Source organism: Acyrthosiphon pisum, chromosome A2 (assembly GCF_005508785.2).
Source record: "Acyrthosiphon pisum isolate AL4f chromosome A2, pea_aphid_22Mar2018_4r6ur, whole genome shotgun sequence".
NCBI lineage: Eukaryota > Metazoa > Arthropoda > Insecta > Hemiptera > Aphididae > Acyrthosiphon > Acyrthosiphon pisum.
The window spans coordinates 57,993,381-58,018,945 of record NC_042495.1 but is presented as its reverse complement, the minus strand read 5'-3'; the positions used below and the strand labels follow the sequence as shown (position 1 = coordinate 58,018,945).

At 27.6% G+C, this 25,565-nt stretch overlaps 2 protein-coding genes across 6 annotated transcripts in view; one reads left to right on the top strand and one right to left on the bottom strand.

The window, feature by feature from the left end:
- The window catches only part of LOC100160385 (protein draper), a 36,065-nt gene extending 33,670 nt beyond the window's left edge, over positions 1 to 2,395 (bottom strand). Inside the window, exons 1-2 of one of the 3 annotated variants that reach the window (XM_029490436.1) lie at positions 2,175 to 2,395; positions 1,702 to 1,865 (exon numbers count right to left, since the gene is read on the bottom strand). The gene's annotated coding sequence lies outside the window, so the exon portion shown is untranslated. Of the gene's footprint in view, positions 1 to 1,701; positions 1,866 to 2,049; positions 2,155 to 2,174 lie in introns of those variants that run through there. The other 2 variants (XM_001942517.5, XM_016808424.2) reach the window with 2 other exon arrangements.
- A 10,060-nt stretch (positions 2,396 to 12,455) lies between these two features.
- LOC100571059 lies at positions 12,456 to 24,165 on the top strand. 3 transcript variants are annotated; one of them, XM_029490188.1, is made up of 10 exons: positions 12,456 to 12,600; positions 13,695 to 13,782; positions 13,880 to 13,999; positions 16,570 to 16,771; positions 21,579 to 21,652; positions 21,740 to 21,832; positions 22,175 to 22,246; positions 22,563 to 22,678; positions 22,891 to 22,963; positions 23,233 to 24,165. In XM_029490188.1, exons 2-10 carry the CDS (start codon positions 13,705 to 13,707, stop codon positions 23,443 to 23,445), a joined length of 1,041 nt encoding a protein of 346 aa, XP_029346048.1. In that variant the 5' UTR covers positions 12,456 to 12,600; positions 13,695 to 13,704; the 3' UTR covers positions 23,446 to 24,165. The 3 variants fall into 3 exon arrangements, with proteins under 3 accessions (XP_029346048.1, XP_016663914.1, XP_016663915.1); XM_016808425.2 differs by lacking the exon at positions 12,456 to 12,600 and having other exon boundaries at positions 13,530 to 13,782; positions 23,233 to 24,164; XM_016808426.2 differs by lacking the exons at positions 12,456 to 12,600; positions 21,740 to 21,832 and having other exon boundaries at positions 13,531 to 13,782.
- Positions 24,166 to 25,565: the final 1,400 nt, after the last annotated feature.

Below are 25,565 nucleotides of genomic sequence, written 5' to 3'. Positions count from 1 at the left end.
CTTTAAAGTTCTAGATTAAATATAGTATTTATGGTCTGTTATGTGCCACGTTTATACGCAAACGTTTACCCGTATTTCTTTCATACGGGATTTAGATGCATCTTTTAATTCGCATTATAGGTTAATGTGTATATGTTAATTATTATTAATATTTGATGAAATCGAAAATTCCAACAATGCATATAACTAGCTCCTTGCGAATTAATATTTTTGGCGGGAATATATTTTTAACTAATATAATAATAGTTTTAATAATTTAAGATAAAATATTATAGAAAAAATACAAAACAAAAAAGTAAGAATAAAAAACCATTATACCAAAATTAACTTTGGGTTTAAATTAATTTTAAACCAAATATTTGATATGCATACTATAAACCAGCATTTCAATGTGTATTAGCCATTCACGATTTCATTTCCACATAATTAGTGGTTATATAATATATAAATTATACGCAAAAAAAAATATAATAAAACGATCTAATTATTGTTTTTAAATTATGAGGCAATAGCATATACCTATATTACATACAACAACAATACTATATATTCTGCTGCTACTAGGTACAACTATTTTCTATAAACTGCAGAATGACACCAACTATCTACCAAATAACATAATATACTTAATTAATATCTTTTTGGAGTTTAATCTAAAATGTCGATTAGAAATTGTCTTATAAATTACTAAATAAATGTTATAATAACTAATGTATAAATCTGTATCAAATGATAAAGAACTTTATTGAAATGTTGGTATAGCAATTAAACCGATTAAATGTTGCTATATTATTTACCATTCATATCAAAATATAATATGTTAAATTATATAATATTTAATTATGTATAAAATCGAAACACTAATATATCAACTAGTAAAACTGCTTATTTTAAATTAACAAAATATAAAGTTGCAGTATTATCTACTGCATGAATAATAAAATACAAATTATAATAGGTTACTCGTTATAATATGTTCGTGCGTACAATTTTGACCTATCCATTACAATTTACAAATAATCTGCACTATAGATAAAAAAAAAGCAACAAGGTTAATTTTTTTGTGTATCATTGTTATTTTTACAAAATTTATTTTAATATAGATCCATGTTTTGATCCGTACTATTTATACTGAACATTTTAATGCAAATATATATTACGATTTATTAAAATAATGCAAAAGACTGCAGTTAAACTGAAAATACTTTAAATATTTAAACGGTATTTGTGTTGAACATCGATTCCTTCAATCCTGCACAAATACAGGTATACTTAGGTACATAAGAAAGAAAGAATGGGACATTCATCAAATTAACACGTAGGTACCTAATTTATTTTATAAAATAATTAATGAATAGTGGCGTGGTGGATTTCGAACCGAAAGTTTTCCGACCATCGAGTGACGTTCATTCAAATCTCTTGTAATGTTAGTAACTCAGTAGGACGATTATGTGGCCCGCAGCGTAACTCGACAACAAAACGATGTCTTTGCAGTCGTCCAGTCGACGTACCAACAATATTATAATTAGGTAAGTAGGTACTGACGAACAACTGAGAAAAACCATATTTTTTAACGACGAAAGAGTAAAAACAAGTGTGCACGTGTACAGACAAAGAAATGTCGACTCGTTTTGGAGCAGGTGTAGCCACGGTATAGACATAACATAATAATAATATAATTATTTCCTACCAACTATATACCTTAGTCTGATGTCATAGCGTAAGTATCACAAAGACGACTGGCTAAACCCGTTCACGCAATATTAATTCGTTGCTCGTCGTCTTTTGTGCGGTTTCAAACAATTAAATAAAAAACCGAACTTACGACCACCGCGTACCTAAATCCCATCATTCTGGTAAATCACCTGTAACAAGCGGATATTGAGGTGGTTTTTAGTCACCCGTAAAAAAAAGATTTTTAAATCCACCCGCAAGACGTCTTATAACGTAAAATAATTGTAGTTTATGTTTATTTTTTTCGAGTAGCCCCACAAATATCTGCCTATAACCATTTATCGTCCGTCTAATTTTGCTGATATAATATTATACCTATATAGTTGTGGTGAACGCATCCAATATTAGCAGAGTAATCGATAACCGATTTATTACATCTTAGTTACTGCTGATCAAATTGAATCTTTATGATTACATATACGCGGGTATTGATAACTTACCGCCGTTGAACGCTTTTCAACTTTCAAAACTTGGGATGGATGAAGCGTACACGGAAAACGACTACACGGAAACAATAACAAAAGAGATAACAGAACTATTAAAATAGTAAAAAACAAACAAACGGAAACGGCAAAAACGACAGCGACAACAGTTCACGGCGACGTCACGAGACACACTGCTCAGTCCTCGTCGGCATAGTAAATATTATGTTACATTGAATTTGAAGAAAACAATCAGGAATCTCGCTCTCCCCTCTGGTCACGCAAACGAGTGAACGTCGAACGACAAACATTAGCGGCGACAGCAATGACGGTATGGCTGCGGGGTAGCGGTACCATACTCAGTGCGGCCCGGTTCGTTAGGTGGTATACAATGTGGTCACACTCGTTGTGTTCCCGCTCCGGCGTCACCGCCACCTCCGCAGACCGCCGACAATTTCTGCCTTGACGTGTAGATCATGATCACGGACTAATAAGATATAATTGACTGGAAACGACATGGTCCGATGGTCGGCGGTGGTCGGGGAACGGCCACCAAAAGGTTCCGCACACTGGGGACCCCATGTTTTCAGCGCTACCTGTGGTTTTATTTGGCTTCACATTTTGTATCTCATCTTATATTTTTACATAGATAATTATAGAAGAACTTTCTTCTATTATCTATGGTTTTATACAGATGGCGTTGTAATCTCCGGGTCCCCATTGTGACCCCCCGGCCACCACACTTGCGTCTTGTACATACATAAGCTGCTAGTTGCCAGTTCATTATATTATTATTGTTAATTATTATCATAGTCCATGATCATAATTTAATAATATTACAAACAGATGTCTACGTCACACATGGCAGTATCGTGGTAGCTTACTTGGCACTAACCACTATACTTGAGTAGGTACGTCATAAACCATAATGTCATATAACTATGACTGGGTTGGGTGGTATATTTAACGTAGCTCTAGTTAATCGTTAGTCGTTAGTCGTTACCTGTGGCGCAAATAGTGATGGTGACCGGGTGGCTAAGTGGCTAACTTTAATCTCTAAAAACCTTCTCAAAAAAATAAGAACCAATATAATATTATGGTATAATATTTGTGGGTATATTACAATATATATATGTATACAAAACCAGGTTTTAATGTTTTATACAATATATATGAATATATGTATAAAAAGCGAGTAAGTGGATGTCACTCTGCTGTACAGTATTTTTTTTCTATTTGCGTCACTCGTCATTACGCTTGAAGTGACTTGATATAGTCATATTTGATTATTTTTATTGAAAAAAAAACTTTTTTTGTGTTTGTATTACCATTTGTGTAGGTACCTCCTAAACTTTAATGTCACACAAATTGAAATATTGTAATATACTAATATGTATTATATACAGAGTAGGGAGTAGAGACTACCTACATTTGTTTACAGTACCTACCTACGACACACTTTGTGAATACGAATATGTCGAGTGTGCATTACAAAATTAAAAAATGTGTGGTGGCGGTTTTATAAAAATGCCAAATGCATCATTATTTTTTTTTTTTGATAAATATTTTTTACAAACAGATTAATTGTATTGTTGTAAAAAAAATCAAAAAAGGATGCTCATCAAAATACTCACTACTCACAGTATTTAATTTAATTTGTAAATCATTGATGGTTATCAGTTATCATTTATCAAAGTATAACAAACGAAGAGTAAAAATCTTCCGTCACATCTCTACAAAAAGTCAGTGTTGGCAGTTACACACTTACATAGGCGGCATTTGGGGGGGGGGGGGTCAACGGTCAATAGGCGGCAGATGCCCCACAAGAAAAAATATTCAGAGGGCAAACTTATAATTTTAAATGGGTCAGTGAACTGTGATTAATTTTTGTCCCCCTCCCCCAAAAAAACAATTTGAGCCACATGCCGCCAATTCACATTTAAACTATTAAACTATAATTTATAATATCGCCCGCCGCAGCAAAGAAAATCGTATCTCTGTTTTCACAAATTTTTTTTTTCAAGTTCTCATAAATGTTTTTGTGTAGTTCCCGCGAAACTAATGGTAGCATGAAACAATCAGACGTTCTATACGATAAAATTAATTTATTACCGTCTTCGCGGGAACTACACAAAAACAGTTATAAGAACATGAAAAAAAAAAAAAAATTCGTGAAAATAGAGATACGACCATCTTCGCTGCGGCGGGCGATGTGAACGTCGTAGGTATAGCAAATATATTGTGATAGCATTGTCATAGGTAAAATTTGAAGGAGGACTTGGAGGGGCTTACCCCTTCCAAAAATTTGTATTTTAATTAAAGTATTAAATCCATTATTATACTTATGTAATCTATACTAATACGCAGTAAACGTCGTTTGAAGAAATATATTTTAAAGGTATATTAACAAGGAGTGTGGCCGGCAGAGCCGTCGACGGGTCTGTAATTCTGTTTCATTTAAATATGTAAAGCCGGGCTCCTCATTAAGTAAAAAAAAAAAGGTGGGCAAGTGGATGTCGTTCTGCTGTACAGTAGGTTACAAGTGGGTCACTGTATAATGGATGGTATTAAATTTGAATTCAATGATATAATATCATTATTGTATAAGGAAAACGATTCTGAGCGGAGACGGTATGTCAGTTTAGGTATAAGACATATTATTATATACTTTTCTATGGTATAAAAAAAAATTGACATATCGCACCCCGGCGACTATAATGGCACAAGTCAAAACTGGTATTTTTTCAGGAGAGAGATTTTTAAACTGGCTTGTAACTTATAATGTAAATAAAAAACTAATAATTATAATAACTTATAATTATATTATAATAGATTCCAAATTAATCATATCACAATATCCATTAGGTACTTATAACGCGTTATACATCAACAACAAACCGTGATACCATCATAGATATAATATAATAGTATAGGTACTTTAGAAGTTTCAAGTATCCATGAATAATATTATACAATCACAATAAAATAGTTACTCTAGGTTTTTTAATATGCAATTTCGTCCAAATTTGAACTTGAAATGACTATAAAATAAACTGTGCTTATGTATATTTTTAAATTTTTTGGTAACAGAATTAACTACTTACGTGGAATCTTGTTTTAAATTTTCAATCTTTAGATATAAAAGCTGAACAATTTATAAATTTTTAACTACAAAATAATTATTCAATTTTAAATTTGATTAATTTTGTCAAAATTCAATCTTTAATTGCTTATAAAAAAAAATTGTGCCTATGTATTTTTAAAATTTTTCAACTGCTATTGTAACAATATATCAGGGGCCTTGTATTAAATGTTTACTCTTTTTGGCCCAACAGATAAAACTTGATTGATATTCATAGAAAAAAAAATTTAAATATGAAATTGTCTGTAAACAGCTCAAAACAAGTCAAAATATTTAGAAAATTTTATCAAGTATAAGAATTGATAAAATAAACATTCAGTGAAATTTTCATGTATCTACAGTTATTTGTTTTTGAATTACAACAAAATAAGAAAATCGCTACATGAGAAATCGAGTGAATATCTAATGTTGTAAAAATTTGAATTTCAAACGCTCATAAAAATTTAATTTGATTTTCTTAGACATTTTTTTTTGTATGACATTTTTAAATCTTAGAATTAAAAAGAAATTTTTTCATGAATTTCTAACTCAAAATAATTTGCCAACTTTCGTCATTTTTATGTATATTGTCAATATTTGAACTTCAGATGCCTATAAAAAAAAATTGTGACTATGGATTTTTAATATTTTTCAAATGTCATTGTAACAATATTGTAGGAGCCTTGTATTAAATTTTCAAGTACTTTTACTCAACAAATAAAGTTTTATTGACATTCATAGAAAAAAAAACTAATAAAATTGGAAACTGAAAATGTCCCTAAGCAGTTCAAAACAAATCAAAATATTTTGAAAATTTTATCATGTATAGAAAATGGAAATAAACCAGCGAAAATTGCATGTATCTACGGTAATTTGTTTAAAGTTAAGTACACCAAAAACCAAAGTCGATTTTGCGTAAAAATTCCCGTTTTTCCTTAATTTTTCTTTTGTTTTTCACGGTGCTTTTGAAAATTACTGAGAATTTTTGAGTTTTGACCTCCCCAATGCACCAACAATATTCACTTTCCCCTCGAACAAGATATTGAAGTTGAAAATCGATGCATTATTTCGACTATTTATCGTGTACACAGACACAAAAAAAAAAATAAAAAAAAAGACACATCATTGTAAAATCAATACATTCATCGTTCCCCTCAGAATCTAAAACTGAAATTGTGCCTATGAGCATTGACCTTTGAGTACCTATATAGAGTATAGATAGTATATACTATAAGACTAGGGTAAAATTAAACTTTTTATAAGTATTTCAAATATTATCAAGCATTCGAATACTTTTTTTAGTAGATTTAGATTTCAATAGCAAAAATATTGCTTTTTCAATTCTGTGTTTATAAATGAACATTATTATCATCTGAATAATACACACCTATATCCGGCTATCTATAATCTGTTAGTTTTAAATTATATTCAAATTAATATTGGCCGTTAAAAAAGTATTCCGAATACTGTACTTAGAATATTTGTAAAAAGTATTTAAAATACCGTACTGAATACTTAAAAAAAAGTATTTAACAAATATTCGGAAAACTTAAAAAATATTTCGAATACTGTATTTGGAATACTACCCAAGTCTGTATACTATATACTATATACATAGTAGGTATACTAATTACTAGTATTAATATATTAATATACCTACTTAAATACTCAATAGTAAAAGATAATAGTTAATAAAAATCATATTGTCTTCGGATGTTCCGACAAAATTATATAAGTTAAATAGTTAAATTATATACTTAAGCGAAAATGCTTTATTTTGACTACGATTATTATCTATGGGATATCTGTATTACAGTACACGTGTTCTATTTTTCATTACTCGTAATAAAGCTGGGTAGATACTCGATAGTAGATACTGCAGGTAATTGTTTTTTATAGATACACCACACACCACCGGCCACTGCACCATACAAAATTATGTATACGGTCTGACGTCCGTTGTAGATTGTAGTACCAAATAATATGATATTTTTTATAAACCATTTTAAAACTTTCAAATAAAATTAAATAAAAATAATAAATTGTTTACAATTAATATAGTGGCATAGTTAATAATTAATATTTCATAACTAAACAAAAAAATAAGACAGTGTCCTACAAATAACTACCTTGTGTATCACAGATGTCACACATTTTAATAATTTGAACAATTTATTTTTGCTATAAAAATAATATAAAATATGTTGTTTTAGTCTGCTTTAACCATTTTTGATTTTCTTAAATGCGGTGGCCGGTGAGCCTTATATGCGACTCGCATACAAAAACCTTACTAAAACCTTACTAAAATAATTAACGATAAAGCGTTTCTTTAAATAAAGCTGAAAATAAGTAACTTCTTACATTAATATAATGATAAAATGATAAATATACTATCACATATTTGTAAAATTAAATATTGTAATATTTTTGTATTAAGACTAAGCAACATTTTAATACAAACAGTTCATAAAAAAATGTATTTTCGCAGAGGGCCTACATATTTATTACGCTTAAGCCACTGTATCATAAGTATTATATTATTATGACTTTAGGACTATAATATAGGTATGGTAAACTGCAGATAGGACAGCCTAGGTACAGTCTACTAAAAGTACGAAAAATGGAATATACTTTAGAACTTTACCCTCTGCATATGTGAAGTTATTTCATAACTAGATTTTAAACTCGTATATATACCTATAATAGGTATAATATATTTTACAGTCCTTTGAAAATACAATAGTAATTCATTAACAATCATTAGTATCCTGCAGATGCAGCTATTTGGACTGCTCGAAAGTCTAAAAACGATTTGAGGTATTACTGTAACCTCCTCCTCAACAAGGACACCATTCCAAAAACAAAATAGTGTTCTGAGTTGTTCGAACCCAAATCACGGTATCTCGTAAAATAATAATATATTCCACATAAATACATAGTCACAATATAACTACTCACAGGCAACGTCACAAACACAAGCCACCACGGAATCTCAGGCCTATTGCACAGGCGCACAGCCGTAACGTCTCGTGTATTCGTATGGGAACCGCGTGTGAACATATTTTTTATATAACAATATTATACCTATATGTGACACTTACGATTGGTATACAAAAAAACGAAAACGCAATAATAAAACCGTACTCGCAATAACATGAAATTACCATAGGTACATGTGATTTTTGTCTGAGAAGATTATATAGACGCTGAGACACGTCTAAAACCAGGTCAAAGTTTTAAGAGCCCTGTTAATATACAGGTAACAAGTGAGAATAAGTGAGATCAACGCCGAGCTATACCGTATAAGTGGGTTACGCCGCGGCCATCACCACCAACCGGCAAGTCTAGCACGAATTTGTGCGACTATTTTAGTTTTTACAGTTAGGTACACTATAAACGAATGTCACGAATGGGTGAATCGGGTAAATGGCGATTAATTCGTGAATTTGTAGGTAGGTATTATATTTGCAGTATAACACGAGGAATTTGATCCAATATTATTTATTGCTGTGACGTCAATCTCTATAATATATTGATTAGAATTAATAACTATAGGTACCTACTACTTATCATAAGAACCTACTTTTTTTATGGAGATTAGATATTGTTCTGTAATCTGTGGTACTAAATAGCAAATACTGAAATACCATCACGAGGTATAAACGATCATAATAATTATTAGTTCACTCAAATATGTACTTTATTTGACATTCTAGAGTTGTAGATATTTTCTGACTAAAATTATATACATATTAATATTAATTATTATAATAATAAATTGTATTAATTAAACTATTTTGGATAGTTGCAATAGATGTTTAGCATTTTTACATAAATATGTATATTTCATGTTCATTGTTCATACTTAATAGTTCTTATACGCGATTTAATAAAGGTTATAATTAGGGTTCGGGACTTATTGCACACAAGTTGTAGGAAATATGCATGCACATATGCACTTAAAATAACCGAAATATGCGCAAAAATATGCAACTAAATATTTTTTTAAATAAAATTAAAAAATTTGATTTATTCATTTAAATTTAGACAATTTTTTGTAATTAGTTATTTTTGGACAACAAAAACACTATATCAAAATTATATTACTGAATTCGACTGATGTTCGATTTCATTTTCTTCCTCTTCTCCTACAATGAAAAAAAGGTTTGGTTTTTCTTTAATATATTAAATTATTATTAAATATAAAAATGATGAATTGTTTACCTGTAAAGTTTGACTGTACAATAATAATTAATATAATAATTTTTACCATATTCAAATAGGATTTTACTCTCATAATATGTCTATTAAATGTAGGTACAGCTTATACTTATTTATGACTATTGATTAATATATTATACATATTATAATAAAAGGTTAGGTTATTATAAAACATCTATTATTTTCCTAAAAATCACAATTAACTATTATCAAGCTCAATATTTACTACAATAGGGGCAGAGATTATAGGTATATGGCATCTTAATTAAACTACAACTATCAAAGGTTAAATTTAGCATTATAAAAATTATTGTAATTATAAATAAGTTAAATTTAATTATTAGTGTACTCCTAAACCCAACTCACTGCTCATACTTATATAAATAATTAAATTGATAAATATTTAATTTAATTCAATATTCTGACAATATTTTGACTATAAAAAAACACTTAATGTAAAATTGTATTGAAATTGTTTCAAGGATTTCATACATTAAGAAAATTGATTATTTTATTCTTACGCTAAAAGCACATGACAATTGACAGTAGAAGGTCGACAAAATATTGACCAACAAAATAGCATGTAATTGCCAGACATCATGACTACCTCCTACTTAACTGTAGTGCGCGGTACATTAAAAAAAAATTGATTAACGTTTGAAAAACGTATTACTCTTGTATAAAATATTTTATTAAAACCTAACTTTATTAAACATACCTACTACATATTTGTACATATTATATACAAATAAAATATTCAAATTCGTTTTGTAACATATAAAGATAGTAAAAATATGAGAAATTAATATTTAAGAGACAATTCATACTTAGAAATTATTATTCTCATTTACTTGTCAAAGACATGCTACTTAAAAGGTATACCTAGGTACTGTTTACCGATTGTCTGTAAATTTCTTTTAAGTTTTCATTTGTTTTATTTAAATTTTACTATTGCATTTATTTTCAAATAAAATCATATTACCTGACATGAAGTAAAATAGTATAATTATTAATTAACATAATATAAACAAATACAATCAACACAAGACTGTTTTATAGAGTAATAAAAATATGTATACCTTACAAACGCTCATGAATTTATGCAGTGTCGCATATATCGTTTTCTATTGATAATATACATTATTGATATATTTTAATAAGAATAATACATTTTTATAAAAACAAAAGGCTTTACTCATAAGTGGCGGCTGATAAAATGTGCTCCCCAAAAATATAAATGATCATACTGGATACTGCCTTAATAATAACCATTTTTACTATCACATTTTTATTACCCTAAAAAATAATAAGTTTTTGCATTTTTATATTTATATAAAATTTTGTTGTAAAAAAATGTTCATTGAAAAGGCTATAATTTTATAATTTTATCGTCACATGATTAAACTGAAAATATAAATTGTACCTCCAATTTTTTTTATTTTTCCTCTTTTTAAAAAGTGTTTTGAATTTTATTCATAAGGAAATTCTCTAAAAATAATTTCGGACCCATCCCACAGGTCATGCGACTGTTTATGGCTGTACTTCTGGTGTTTTAAATAGATATAAAATAATCGTTATTATTGAAAAAATTTCAACTTCGACATTCAGTGCAAATCCCTTTTGCTTTTGCAATTCTTAGCTGCCAATAAAGGCTTTTTCCTAAAAGAAGCCCTTTGATTATAAAACTAATCCATATTTATTTAAAACTAAAATATATACCTATATGGTTTTTAAAAACAATGGCATTAAATATATTGTATATATTAATATTCAATATAGATATTAACGTATTATTTATATCGCGGTAGATAATCTACCGTGGTTTATAAAAAGATTTAACTCAATATTTATGTTAAAATTGTACCTAAGAACTTACTGTATTATGTATATTCAATATTGTATATCTTAAATTGAAAATAAAATAATTATTTATAGCTTTTTTGTTTAATATATTAAGTAAAAGAAAATGTAACAAATAACAAATAAAAATTATTTAATGGTCCATAATATAGTGTATCCAATTGAGAAAAACATAAAATTTTCTAATAAACTAGAAATAATAACAAACTAATCATATTTTTACTCTTTTAGTTGGGGTAAATAATTTTATAATAACTAACTCATAATAAACACAATATTATTATGACGTAGATGAAATAATAAATAAGTAGGGAAATAATTGTGGTACGCTGAAATTATGTCCATGGGGCATGGAGATCTATATTTTTTGATTTGTAAATTACCTCATTATACCTACAGATACTTAATTGTTTAAAAAAAATGTGTAAAAACGTAGAAATTAAAATTATTCAGCTGGTATAATCAAACTTATTGCATGTATCCAATCGTTAAACGCTATCCTCTCAATATTCGTGACCCCGAACCGGTATAAATAGGTTTTCAAACTTAGTAAAAATAATATTGTTATAAATTATAATATAATATATGGGCTAAAACTGCCCCAAAAACATACATTTTACGCATTACCAATATTATATAATAATATTGTATGTACTATATACGATTGATAATCGATGTAGTGTGTGTAATATGCTAACCATAATGGCATAACTATATAATATTTTACATTACATTATGCCTATTGCCTATAAATCAAATAACAATGGCATGTTTAGATTAAAATAATAAAATGAACAGTGTAATACGATAAAAGTTATATTAATTCAGAGCGATGTTATTGCGTTCGTGGCTCTTATTGTTTTTAGCTCCTTAGCGTTTCGCAATTTATTTTCGTAGTATAAAATACGTTCATGTGTACCACTCATTTGAATCTCATTTCGCAAAAAATATAATAATAACAACAATAACAAACAGTACCTAATGAAAAAAAAACCCGAGGATGTCACGAATTTGGCGGAAAGTACGGCAGTCCCGACATAAATGGATCGTGTCACTTCGACCTGTTTTCCGTTTATTATATATATAATAAATAGCGCCGATGGTTTTTGGTTATAGAATTCGGTGCCAGGCGGAGCACAATTCGTCGTTAAAAGTTCAATTGCAATACTCCGTGTAACCCTCTCGATCGTCAGTTGTAGTTTTTGACAAGGGCGTGCATGCCAACACACAGCAGTACGTAAGGTAAATAAATTCAAGGAAATAATAAATAATATACTCTAATAAAACATAATATTATATTTTTATCCCAATTTTTCGATTTGGTTTTATTACTAGTTACGGTTGGATACATTTTAGACTATTTTAATCTAGGGCATCTGAAAAAAAAACTTTTTATGTAATTTTTGCGTCCAAATGATCATTGATAATTAGGGAATAATTATTGATTATATTACTTATATGTATATTTAAAATTTAAATATATTATTATCAATTATGTATTGAAATCAGAAAATTCCTAGTTTTTTTCTATTAAACGATTAAATATAGTTATATGTGATTAAACAATAATGCAGCTTGCCTATGTTGTTCGGAAAACAGAAGTCAGCATTGACTACTAAACTAATATAAAATTATAAATTTAACATGAAGTCAACATTTTTAATTAAATAGGTATTGTGTGAGTACCTACTCAATCATTTAATTCATACAATATTAACTTTTGTACAATCATATTAATATTATATACTTATATTATTTTCGAAATATTTAAATTTGAAATAGGTATATAATAGCAATAGTATATTTAAATATAAAATGTTAAAGCTTAAAATATGTTATTAGGTACCTTTTATATAAATAGGTACTAAAAAAAAACTAAAATTGAATTAATATTTTCGAAAAATTAACAAAAAAATAATATAATCTATTACGCGGTAACTAAAAAAAGTAAATACACCGTGTACCTTCTTATGTTATACTTAACAACATATTATTATATCCTTGTGCGAAAAAAATGTCGTTTCCGTAACCGCTGAACCATAAACTCAGTTTTCGAGGTTAAGCAGTAATTACTTAACCCTGCACCTATTCAATAAGAGCCAATAGACTCATTGATATTTACTATTAGTTGTGTAATAAAAAATGTCAAAACAATTTTTTTTATTGAATTCAATTGACTGCACCCTAAAAAGCTCAAAACCGTATAAATCCTCGGTGGGTATATCCGAAGGAACGTGCCGATATGTTTTAGTGGTATTCTAGGTGCCGTTGTGAATTGTGATTGTGTCCATCTTAAACGTTTCGTCTTCATAATTATATATGCGTAATATGTCTAGTGACAATACAATGCCTGATAATGAGTGTCATCGTTGTTCTGCTGAAAAAAAGGAACCTGTGACACGCACGTGTGATGAGCAGAAAGAAGTGAGCTCATTAAATTACAATATATTACAATGTAGATAGAGTTTCACATTGGAAAAATAATAATATGGTATTGTTGTAATCCATTTAATTTTTCCAGATTCTCTCATCGGTTGTTGACGATTATTATCCTTGGGGAAAACCCGGACACGGTGCTCCCAACGACGATGGTCTTCGAAAAAGGAAAATATTTGCAGATCCTCCGTCTCCTCCTTGTAAGGTACAGTGATTAGTCGTACCTTTATAATTTTATATAATAAATAATAAATAATGAAATATAAGTCATGAATTAAGAAATCGTGTCGGTAATCGGTATTATAGTCCGTTGGTATATAATATCATATAGCATAAAAAAAAATGTTTCTTGCAGGTCGTGAGATTTAATTTAATATTATTCTATATTATGATAAAATAGTGGCACCTAGCTGTAGAATAATAAACATGTTTATTACATATGCATAATATAATTTTTTTTAATTTATATATAATATATATATAACTAGAAATTAATAAAGAATTTATTACGAAAAGGTTAATTCAATTATACAGTTCCCACGTTAAATAATTATTTGTTTATTTATTGTAAAAACTCACTCGAATACCTGTTTTAAAAAAAAGAAAAAAGTTTTGAAAATTTTTTTTTTCATACCTACCTGAATTATAGATTATAATATAAGATAGAAAATATCAATAAGTATATTTTGATTTTATATGTGAAAGATATATTACGTGTAAATTGTAAGTCCACAAAAAATATACTTTATTATTATAATGTATATTATATTTTAATGATATAATATATTATATAACACCGTGGTTCTGTGTATTTTATAAAGTTAATAGTAAAAACATAATAACCAAACACGTTTTATGCCTTGATGGCATCTTTAAAGTTTATACCTTGTTCTACATTTGATTTGTAATTTAGGTACTAAAATAATGTATATACCTACATTTTAATATTATTATACATACATTATAGTTGTGGCCTGTGGGGAAAAGAGAAATATTTTAAAATAAGTATATAGTAAATCTTCATCAAATTTAACTAGACCTCTTGGCTCTTGTCTGTAGAAAATTATCTCAATATAAGTATAAATAATATAAATAAAATGCTTCAATCATAAATCATATATAGGTAGGTAGATACTCAATTAATGTTATAACAAATCACATACCATTAAAGTGCATACTGCCTATAAAATATTATTTGAATAGTATTGTATAGAATGTATTATTTAATAGCCTAACATTATTATTTATGGTGTATCAGTGTATGTTCCGCATAAAACACAATGTAGAAAATATTATAATATTATAGGTAGGTACTTTCTTTCCATTGGCAATATATTATGAACTAAATGGCATATTATAAAAAAAATTTTAGGTACGAATAATATACGATACCTATAATTGTAATTGGGTGACAACATTATTGGTTCTATTATTAAAATATAAATATTCTGAGTGTAGAAATATGAAAATTAAAACGCACGTATAGAATAGTTTTATTATAATATAATTATACCTATAGGTACTTCTTTCATGGAATAAAAATAAATATTCAGTACCGTAAATGTTTGATATTTAATTTACTAATACACCTTGACTCCTAATCAGTGCCGTATTTAGACCGGGGCCTCCAAGGTATGCTGAAGTTGGGAGCCACAGGACCTTTATCATTACATAATATATTAAACAAATTATTTAAATTATATTTATGTTGAAAATATTTTGATTTGAAACACGAAAAAAAATGTACAGCGGTGACGTTTATTATTTTGTATATTATATACGTACCTATACTATATACTATATACGTCATTGTTTTATCAACGGGTGGTTAGTTATAAAAATAAATTATCAAAGCTTGTACTTAGTAATTGCAGCACAGCTATTATAAGAATATTATTTAAGGCAGCCATTATCGTCTTCGCAACTCTGTGCCTCTGTATCTAGGTATTGATGGAGATATTGTGATATTTTGTGCGTCGTACGTCGTCGTCTCCTTATATTCCTAATAATGTTATTATTAGGTCATAGAATCATTATTTAATAATTATTAATATTTTTTATTATAATTTGATTTCTGTGTTAATAGGCTGTCAGCGCACTATTTGTTTTCTCTCTCTGGCTCACACGCAACATAGACAAAAATCATTTACGCAAAATCATTTTTTCTAAATGTTTAAGTAATCTTAGAGTAAAGTCACCCATGACAAAAAAGATAGAGAATAATACTTTTGAGGGAATGACATATCGATTTGTCTAAATATTGTCTCAAAACAATTTAAACATCATTTAAATTTACAACATTTATTTATTTATTTTGAAAGTGGAATACAAATTTAAATAATAATAAAATATAAAATCGATATGTCATTCCCTCAAAAATATTATTCTCAATCTTTTTTGTAATAGTTGACTTTACTTTAAAATTACTTAAACGCATAGAAAAAATGATTTTACGTAAATGCGTTTTGTCTATGTTGCGCTTGGGCCAGAGAGAGAAAACGAATAGTGCGCTGACATCCTCTTAAAGATGGTCTCCGTCTCTATTATGGCTCTTATGTCTCCTATGATTTTCGCAACTGCTCCTAATACTATAAAATAATTTGTTGAATTTATCTAAGTATAGGTGCCTTAGTATATACACGATATTTCATAACATAGCTGTATTATTTGCAATTAACATAATATACATATTTTGTTATATTTATGAAATTTTAATAAGATACTATTTCATAAAGTAAAATAATATTAATTAATAATTACTAAGGACGATTTCAGGAAATTAGTAATGAAGTGACAAAAATGGGAAGACCAGGAGGCGGTGCACCACAAAAGACGTCGTCCGGCAAAATGAAAAACTTCCGTATCGAAGACCCACAACTTAGATTTCAATTTCATGCTCCCGATAGAAATATGGTTGACAATGATCTTCGATACAGAATGCCACTAAAAGACCAAAGAGCATATAAGTTGGAATTAGGTAAGAATATTATATTATAGTGTATGATATTACTAAAAAATAAAATATTTATATATTAAATATATTAATAACTTATTATTATTGTAGATAGGTAGCTATGTAAAAAAATAGCAAAACTTGAAGCATTTTTGAAATAGATGTTTAACTAATATTGTTTGTCAAGTTATGTGGTAGGTATTAATAAATTACAAAAACAAACTGAGCCCAGGTATGGCGAGGTATTGGACTTGACACTTGTACATACATCCCAATTAGTTAACTTCACGTGAGGATAGCGCAGATTGGTTTTTATTATAAATTTAAAAGCAATGATAAACCATGGCATTCGATAAACGATTGTTATATAATCAAATCTCCGTTAATACTTAAAGTCTTAAAAGTTCTTAAAACAAACATTGATAACATTTCTACGTAATATTCCACAGTTCAGTAGGTACCTACCTATTTTTTTAAACGTTTAGTAAATTACTAAGAAAACGAAAAAACAAATGTGGTATGCAATAATATGTTCTATAACCTAAAAAGTGTACGAAAAATCATAATTACTAAATTACGTAATATAAAACACGATAAATTCCTAGAAACCTAGACGGTTCAACATTAAAAAATTATATTTGTCAAAGATATTAGTATATTATTATTGTAATTATCTGAAAGTATTATTTGTATAATTGTATGCAATGAATATATTCATTAGAATCGACCTTTTCGGAAAAAATACGTCTCCAGGTTACAAAATTATAATAACTATTTGGTTACTACATCGAAGTGTGGTTGAAAAAAACTGTGCTCTAAACCGTAAAAAAAAATTGAAAATTAATAAGAACGCCTGAAAAACGCACACCTCGGCAACACAACGGTGTGCAACGCGCGGCGTATAAACAATTCTGAACGGCTCGAACTGTTTATTTTAACTTAATCGCATTGTTTATATCTTTTAAAAATATCCATCCATTATATCCATAACCAGCTATAATTTTATATCACCTGTTTAAAATTATTAAAAAAATACGGAAGTTTTTGAAATAATGGTAGGTTTTGTCCAATGTGAACCTGCTATTTGTAATAATATGAATTAATAAAAATGTCAACAGGTCGCTTCTGCGTGGCCTTTGGAGTTAATCAGTGTATTAAATAGTGCTATAAGCATAAACACGTAAGAGTGTTCAAGGAGAGGAGAGGTTATTAATCAATTTTAGAAATACTTCATATTGAATACCAAATAATATGTCTGTACATATTTAACTGTTGATTGTATTTTCATGAACTTACCAAGTCGATAAGTCTGTGGTAAAAATAATTACATATTCATAAATGTTCTCAGTTTATAAAATATAAATACTAATAAAAACAAGTAAAACATAACACGGTACAGTTGAGTGTCGAGAACTCGATTTACCTAGAAAGACCTTTAAGTTTTGTTTGACGCATAGTACTCGATAAATTCATAAATCAAATTTATTTTTATTTCCCTTGAGATACGAGTAATTGAGCTCGACTGAATTTTTTTATACTCCGTGTATTGGTGTATCACCATTCACCTATTATATTATTACCTAATTTACCGTTTGCTACAATATTGTACTACCATTAAACTATTAAGTGCTTAATTAATAATTATATTATTGCACAAAATGACGAACAAATCATATACTTAATGCATTTGTTAGTGGTTGAAGCTTGTATGTGCATTTTATGACGATTAATAATTTTTAATGTTCATTGACATTGACTGACACCTGATGCAGTGACGGATACAATGTTAAGGATACAGCAAAATACCGTATCATGATTTATGGGATCGACATACCACTCATGATATCGGGAAAAACGCCCAGGGAGGTAGAGTAGGTATTAAAAAATATGTGATACATCAATTATGTATGTATGTTAAAATGGAAAATGTGTGAGAAAATATGAATGGGAAATTTTTAAAATTTTTTTTAAATTTATTATTGACGATAAATAGATTTTTGTCTGATTAAAAATTTGAACATATAATACAACTAATACAGGGTAAGTTGTTGTAGTAGCAGTTAAAAAATATTGAAGATACATAGGCATGATTTATTTTTATATGTATTTAAAGTTAAAATGTTGACAAAATTAATCAAAACCACGAAAATGTACAAATTATTTTTTAGTTAAAAATGTATACAATTTTAAATTTTTATATCTAAGGATTTTAAATTCAAAACAAGGTTTCTCATAAGTAACTCATATTTAAAATATAAAATATAAAATATAAATAAGCACAATTTTTTTTATAGATATTTTAAGTTCAAATTTTGACAAATTTAGGTATTGAAACAATTACTAACAATCTTGGTTATTTTTTTGAAATTTAAAAATATTATTAGTGGGTTCTTGGTACCTTTAAAGTATATTATTATATTGTATACACACAAAAATTAGTTCAGCTGAATGTATTACCTACTAATAGTAAAATAAATTACTTTTATATCGATAACATGATAACATGATAAAATATACTTACATAGTTATATATTTTATATCATTGGATTTAAATTTAACACACAGTGGCCTACACGACACTAAATATACAGCAAAGCGGTATACACTTGCCCGCCCTTTTTATATCATTGTTATTTATTTTTTTATTGGTCTTAATTAACATCGGTGACGATGGCCATTAGTTACGATTACCAATATTATTGTTAATAAACGTCGTATCTAAATGTTCTATAAAATTAAACAAATCTTTTTGGAAAACTTAGATTTTGTATTTTTATACAAAACCTATAATTATAAATGTATACATAAGATATAACAATTTAAGAGACGTCTAATGTTAATCTTTGGGGACTTCTTTTTTTATTTTTTAAACTTTTCCGGGCAGCCGACGCGTGAAACGAGTGACGACCGTTGTATAAATTATAAAATAACGTATAATATCATTGTAAATTGTAATAGTGTGTAAATAATAAATTGTAGTCAGTGTCTGGCGCGTGCCGACTAAGAAAGAGTCGAGGTGTCGACGTGCGGCGGTATTACGCCGTGTCCTACGTAAATCCGGCGAGTCGTTCGATTTATATTCTGATCTAAGCTAGTTAATTATTTTTGTTTTTAACCTATTAACTTATTCAGTAAAAATGTTTATTGTTGTAACTAAACTTCTTATAGTTAATTATAATTGTCGTGCAGTTAAGTTCATTTTGTTTTCGTGTGCGTGCGGAACCAGCTAGACAATACTGATTCGTTGACTCTTTTCTGATTTTGGTCATCTGTTTTCTAATTATATATTATAATAATCTAATTTTTTACATAGTATTAAACGTTTTCGTAAATGTTTGTGTAAATCAAAATACTAGGGCAGCTTATGACTTAAAAATAATTAACTTTTTTTAAACTGAGTTAAGTTAATTATATTTTCTATCTTAACTTTAAACTTATCTAGTTGATTTTTATTTTGTTAACTTTTAACTTTTAACAGAAATCAATTTAATTTTATTAACTTAGTTTGTCATAGTAAATTATTTTCACTAACTTGCCCACCTTTGTAAAATACCTACATGAACAAATTATTTTTTATATTGTATAAGTATAGCCATATCTATTGGTACCTACTATTACCACTGAATAAATTCTGTGCTATTACTACTATATTTAAAGTTTATACCAACGTCCTATAGGCTATAGCTTATTAGTGTTTTGGTATAATAGTGGAAGGGAGAATTCAACTCAAGTTAACTGGGTAACAAATAACAATAGAACCCTCTAAAAAATCCCTCTGGATCCGGAACTGAAGTGATGTGGTACTGTGGTATAAAAGTGACAAGTTATAGTTTGAGGGCCCAAAATGCACAGTAGATCTTTCATCAAAGCCAGACCGACCCTGGTTATTATTTATTAATGAAAATACGCCTAGCTATTGGACAAGCCTTACATAAATGCTGAAATTTAGTAATAAAGTCGGTAAAAACTATAAACTACTTATATTTAACTATGTGTTTTGTTTTCAATCAATTATTATTTTAGCATCCGGAATAGGTATTATGCAAAGCCAATATAATATCTAATAGAATATATTGTTTTACTCATATATAATGTAGGTATATCATCGTGTGAATATTCTTTGAATAATGAATATGTAACATCGAATTCTAATTAGGTACATACATACATTAAAAATATATAGTAAGACATATACCGTGTGTCTGCAAAAACAGGATTCACTGTATAATTAAATTATCCATATTACTCAATACCCTATTCATATTTTTGAATTCTGATTGCGGGACATAAAACTAGTCTAATGGATCATCAATCTTCCACAAAGTGAATATTAAAATATGTACCTACAGGGCACTGAAAAATATAGGTAATTGAATTGTAGAGTGTACCCAATTTTCGCGGACACGTGGTATATAGAATATTATATATATATATGTTCTTTAAGTGACATCTAAATTCATATATTTTAAATATATTCTTTGTAGAGTTTAGCTATCTATAGAATACTTTAATACTTAGTATATTTGACTATTTAAGGAATACCGTATGGATATGAATATACTGTGCTATTTGGGTGACAACACTTTATAAATATTTTTTCTACATCGCGGGTACCTGTACGTTTTAAATGAATGGCACCTCTCGGCTCCCAGATCTTCACTCTGAATCCATGCCTGATGTTAATTTACCAAAACAACATGTTGTGTATGTGATGTTGCCGTTGTATCTAACGGAAATTAATTGTGAAATATTTCGGTTTGCCCGTCGCCAACTCCATACATGTAATTTATAATATGATTAGTATACAAATGAATCACTGTAATGTTTTCAGATGAAATGGTCAGGGAAAAACAAGAAATAGTAGAAGAAAACCGCAGAAAAGAAATGATCCAAGATCAGAAATTGGTAAGTTTTATCGTAGTGTACATCTAAATATTTCATAAAACTTGTACTTGTTAATATTGATTGGGTTAGTTGTAAAATGATTATTAGAATTCGATCGCAGATCCCTGGGGTACGCCATGCCCAGGGGGTGTTATTTGGAGAGATCCAAAAAGTATTGGAAAAAACTTCTTTCGATCGTTGGTAACAATTATTTCTGAACATTGATTAACATTATACATTTACCTACAAACGATATATTCTATCGTTGCTTTGTCAATTTCTCGAGCTTTTTGCTATAATACTATTTAAAAATTATTGTTTGTGTTTTTATTATTATCAAACATTTAAATTATATATTATAAGCTTAAGCTTTATGGCTTGAATATAATAATATTATAATAAGTTTTGAACTTGGTTGAAAACAATTAACTTAACTATAATAATATTTGCATGGTAACTTAATATTATAGCGTATATTGCTTACGCATAGCTCATAATAATTTTTTGAAATGGTAAAATCATAATATTTTATTTTATTTTTAGGGATATGTGGATGGAAGGATATTAAAATTGGGATCGCATCCAAACGACAACAAAGAAAGCACTGAAGATATTGTAATACTTTTTTATATATAAAAAAAAACATATTATTATTAAAACAATTTAGTATTGCCATATCGTACGATAATTATATAGTTTTACGTCGTCGCCTCAGGTGTATGATGTCAAACAAATTATCATTAGAAAATGCTTAATATTATGTTATTAATATCTTAATGTTATAACTATTAAATTCAGATAATATGATATCTTATGGTGTATAAGTAGGCAGCACAATTAAAATTTTTTAATTTCGTTTTTTTTTACAATAGATTATCGTTTATCATAAACTTTTTAAGTATTAAACATGCTTAATTTACATGTTTTGTAGGAAGCGATTACGGGTGGCATAGAGTTAGCTCCGTTACTTGCGGCAAGAAGAAGACATGACAATAAATGGCCATTGCACACAAGCGACGTAACGAAAATTTATGATCCTAAATCAAAGCAAGTTATATTTGTATAAAAAATACTTGTCATAAAAAACTATTACTGATTATTATATTTTTTAAGCTTTTTAAATATATAAGTTATTGTTAATAATGAAATAATAATAATAATAATAATAGGTAGGTAATGCTAAACATTTCGATTAAATTATTTGTAATGATTAAATATTATACTAAAATTATTTATAAAGTTATACGATTTGCTTTTAGTTTCTTGATAGATGAAAAAGAATATCACAAATTTCTCGAAAGACAAATCAGTGGGCGAGAAAAACGCAAACAAGTAAGAGTGGCATAGTACCTACATGTAATTATATACATGATGTTATATTATATGTTATATATATATTATACAATAACATAACGATTGAACACACAATATATATGCTAAACTTTATATGTAGAAAAAATTTAGTAGATGAATAATTACTTTTTAAAATTATTAAAAATGAAAATAATAATTGCTCATCACAATGAACTAATCTAAATAATCTATTATGAAATCTGTTGTTGATTAAACTTTTTGAATTTTATTTAATTTTATAATTTTAGCACGAGCATGAAGAAGATATACAAGAAGGACAAAAGCATCATGAAAATTGGAATGAATTCTGGGGTAGACCTGGCGGTGGAGCACCAAAAGGAACAACGACACAAAAAGAAAATCTTGAGTATATGCTATATCAGCTGCCTATAATCAACAGGTTAAAAGAAAAAGAAGAGAGAAAAAATTGTGGCGATTGCAAAAAATTACCAGAAAAATAAATCATTTTTTTACAGTTTATCTCTGGCTCGTTTACAATTTTGAGATATATACCTAGTAATTGTCCACAATGGAAATAGTGGTACAGCTAACATTTTATGTAATGAGTTAACTTCTGGGTTATAATATTTAGTTCATAGAATAATGTTATGAAATTCTATTTCCTCATTTATAAAAATCTTTGTTGCACATGGCCCAATTTTAAATTTTGTTCGACTTTATAAAATTATACTTAGATACCTAATTATCATTCATACAATTTTTAATTTCACGTTGAAAACAAAATGATAGATATACTTAGAATCTGAGCATTAGATGCATCTGATGTAGGTATTAGTTCTACTATACGATGAGAGTTCTTAATTTTTTTTTATATTTTCTATATTTTCCGGACCTCCTTTTTTTGAGTCGGATAGTAATTAATAGTATTTAAAAAAATTATACATTATAATAAATTGCCCTTGGATTGAAAATTAAACACGAATAATTTTAAACTATGATTATAATCTTAATTTGAATGACCCTAAAAGACTTTCATAGCGCCTATAAGATTGAAGATTAAACTAATAACTCAAAGATTTCAAAAACATTGAAAATTACCTGTCTGACGAAATGTTTTTGACCATCTGCCCTAGTTCCTTTTTTTTTATACAATATGAATTTATCAGTAAAATTACACAATTTACAATGATTTGATCAATTATTTTAAATTGTTTTTTAAGTATAGATTTGTGTCTATAATTTTTAAACATTTTAATTGAATCATGTATTGTAGTTATAATTATATAGTTTTGTATTTCAACTATTACATTTTAAAATATAAAATATTATAAACAACATTGGGTGGTTCAAGGTAAGTGAAGCTGGATGAATGATATCCAACATCAGCAGGCTCTATTTAAATATTTTTAAAGAATGATTACGTTCACATTTCTCTGAATTGTTATTTTGCTGCTTTTAAATTGTGTTTTTACTGATATTGATGGAAAATTTAAAAAAAACCATGTTTTTAAAATACAAAATACATAGTATGGGTTTAATTTATAATTTAATGATGGGAGCACATGGGGCATAGGGCACGTGTACAATAATTTAGCCTGCTCAAGAAAAACGTTTTCCAAAAAATAAATTAGATAACACAAATTTTTACAAATATAACTTTTGAGCTTAACTCAATGGATAATGCAATAATAATAATGTCAAAAACCTGCTTATCCATTTAAACATCGATTAAAATTAATGTGCGATATGTTTTTTAAACGTACTTTAACGACTTTTCACTTAAAAAAATTCTGAATACGATATAATTATAGACATAAGCAAGTACCTAATATTTTATTTCGGATTTCTCTTTTGTTACCTACTCATCAAAAACGGTAATTTTCTTTAGATTTAATTGTTTTATTAAAAAAAAAAAATATATATTATGTACCAAGTTTTTTTTTTTACTTACAAATAAAACTGTCGATGTCAAAAATAATTGCATATACTCGTACATCCTAAATCTATATAATATAATTTGTTCGCTCGTGTAAACTAAATCACTAGAAATTAAAAAATAAAAATTTTTATAAACACTAATGACATCACGAAAACACTTTATTTAAAATAATATTGTACGCAATTGTTGGTTTAATTTTAAAAATGAAATGTAATTTTTTGCAAGGATTCGTTTGATTAAATAAAAACTATTCCTTTCGTCGATTTCCGATTTCAAAATATAAAAGTACTTCTATAGTCTTTATACAGTAATAACATATTACATTTGTATATTATGTGTAAAATGAATTATTTTTTGATTATGTGTACGATTAATATTTTAAAACATACAAACTAATATATTTTTATTTTTAGCATAATGAATACCAAATAATAAACTATAATGTATGATTATATGACGTTTTTTTACAATATATTTTGTTACAATATTACAAAAATAGTTTATATCAGAGTTTATTCACATACATGATTTGTTGATAATTGTTGTTTATTTATTGATTTTATTTTTGTTAACTAATACAATAACTGATATTCGTCAATGCTTAATAAAAAAGAAGTATATACCTAATGCATAATTAGTCTTTATTTTTTTAAATCTTACTTTTAAGTGTAAATCTATTAT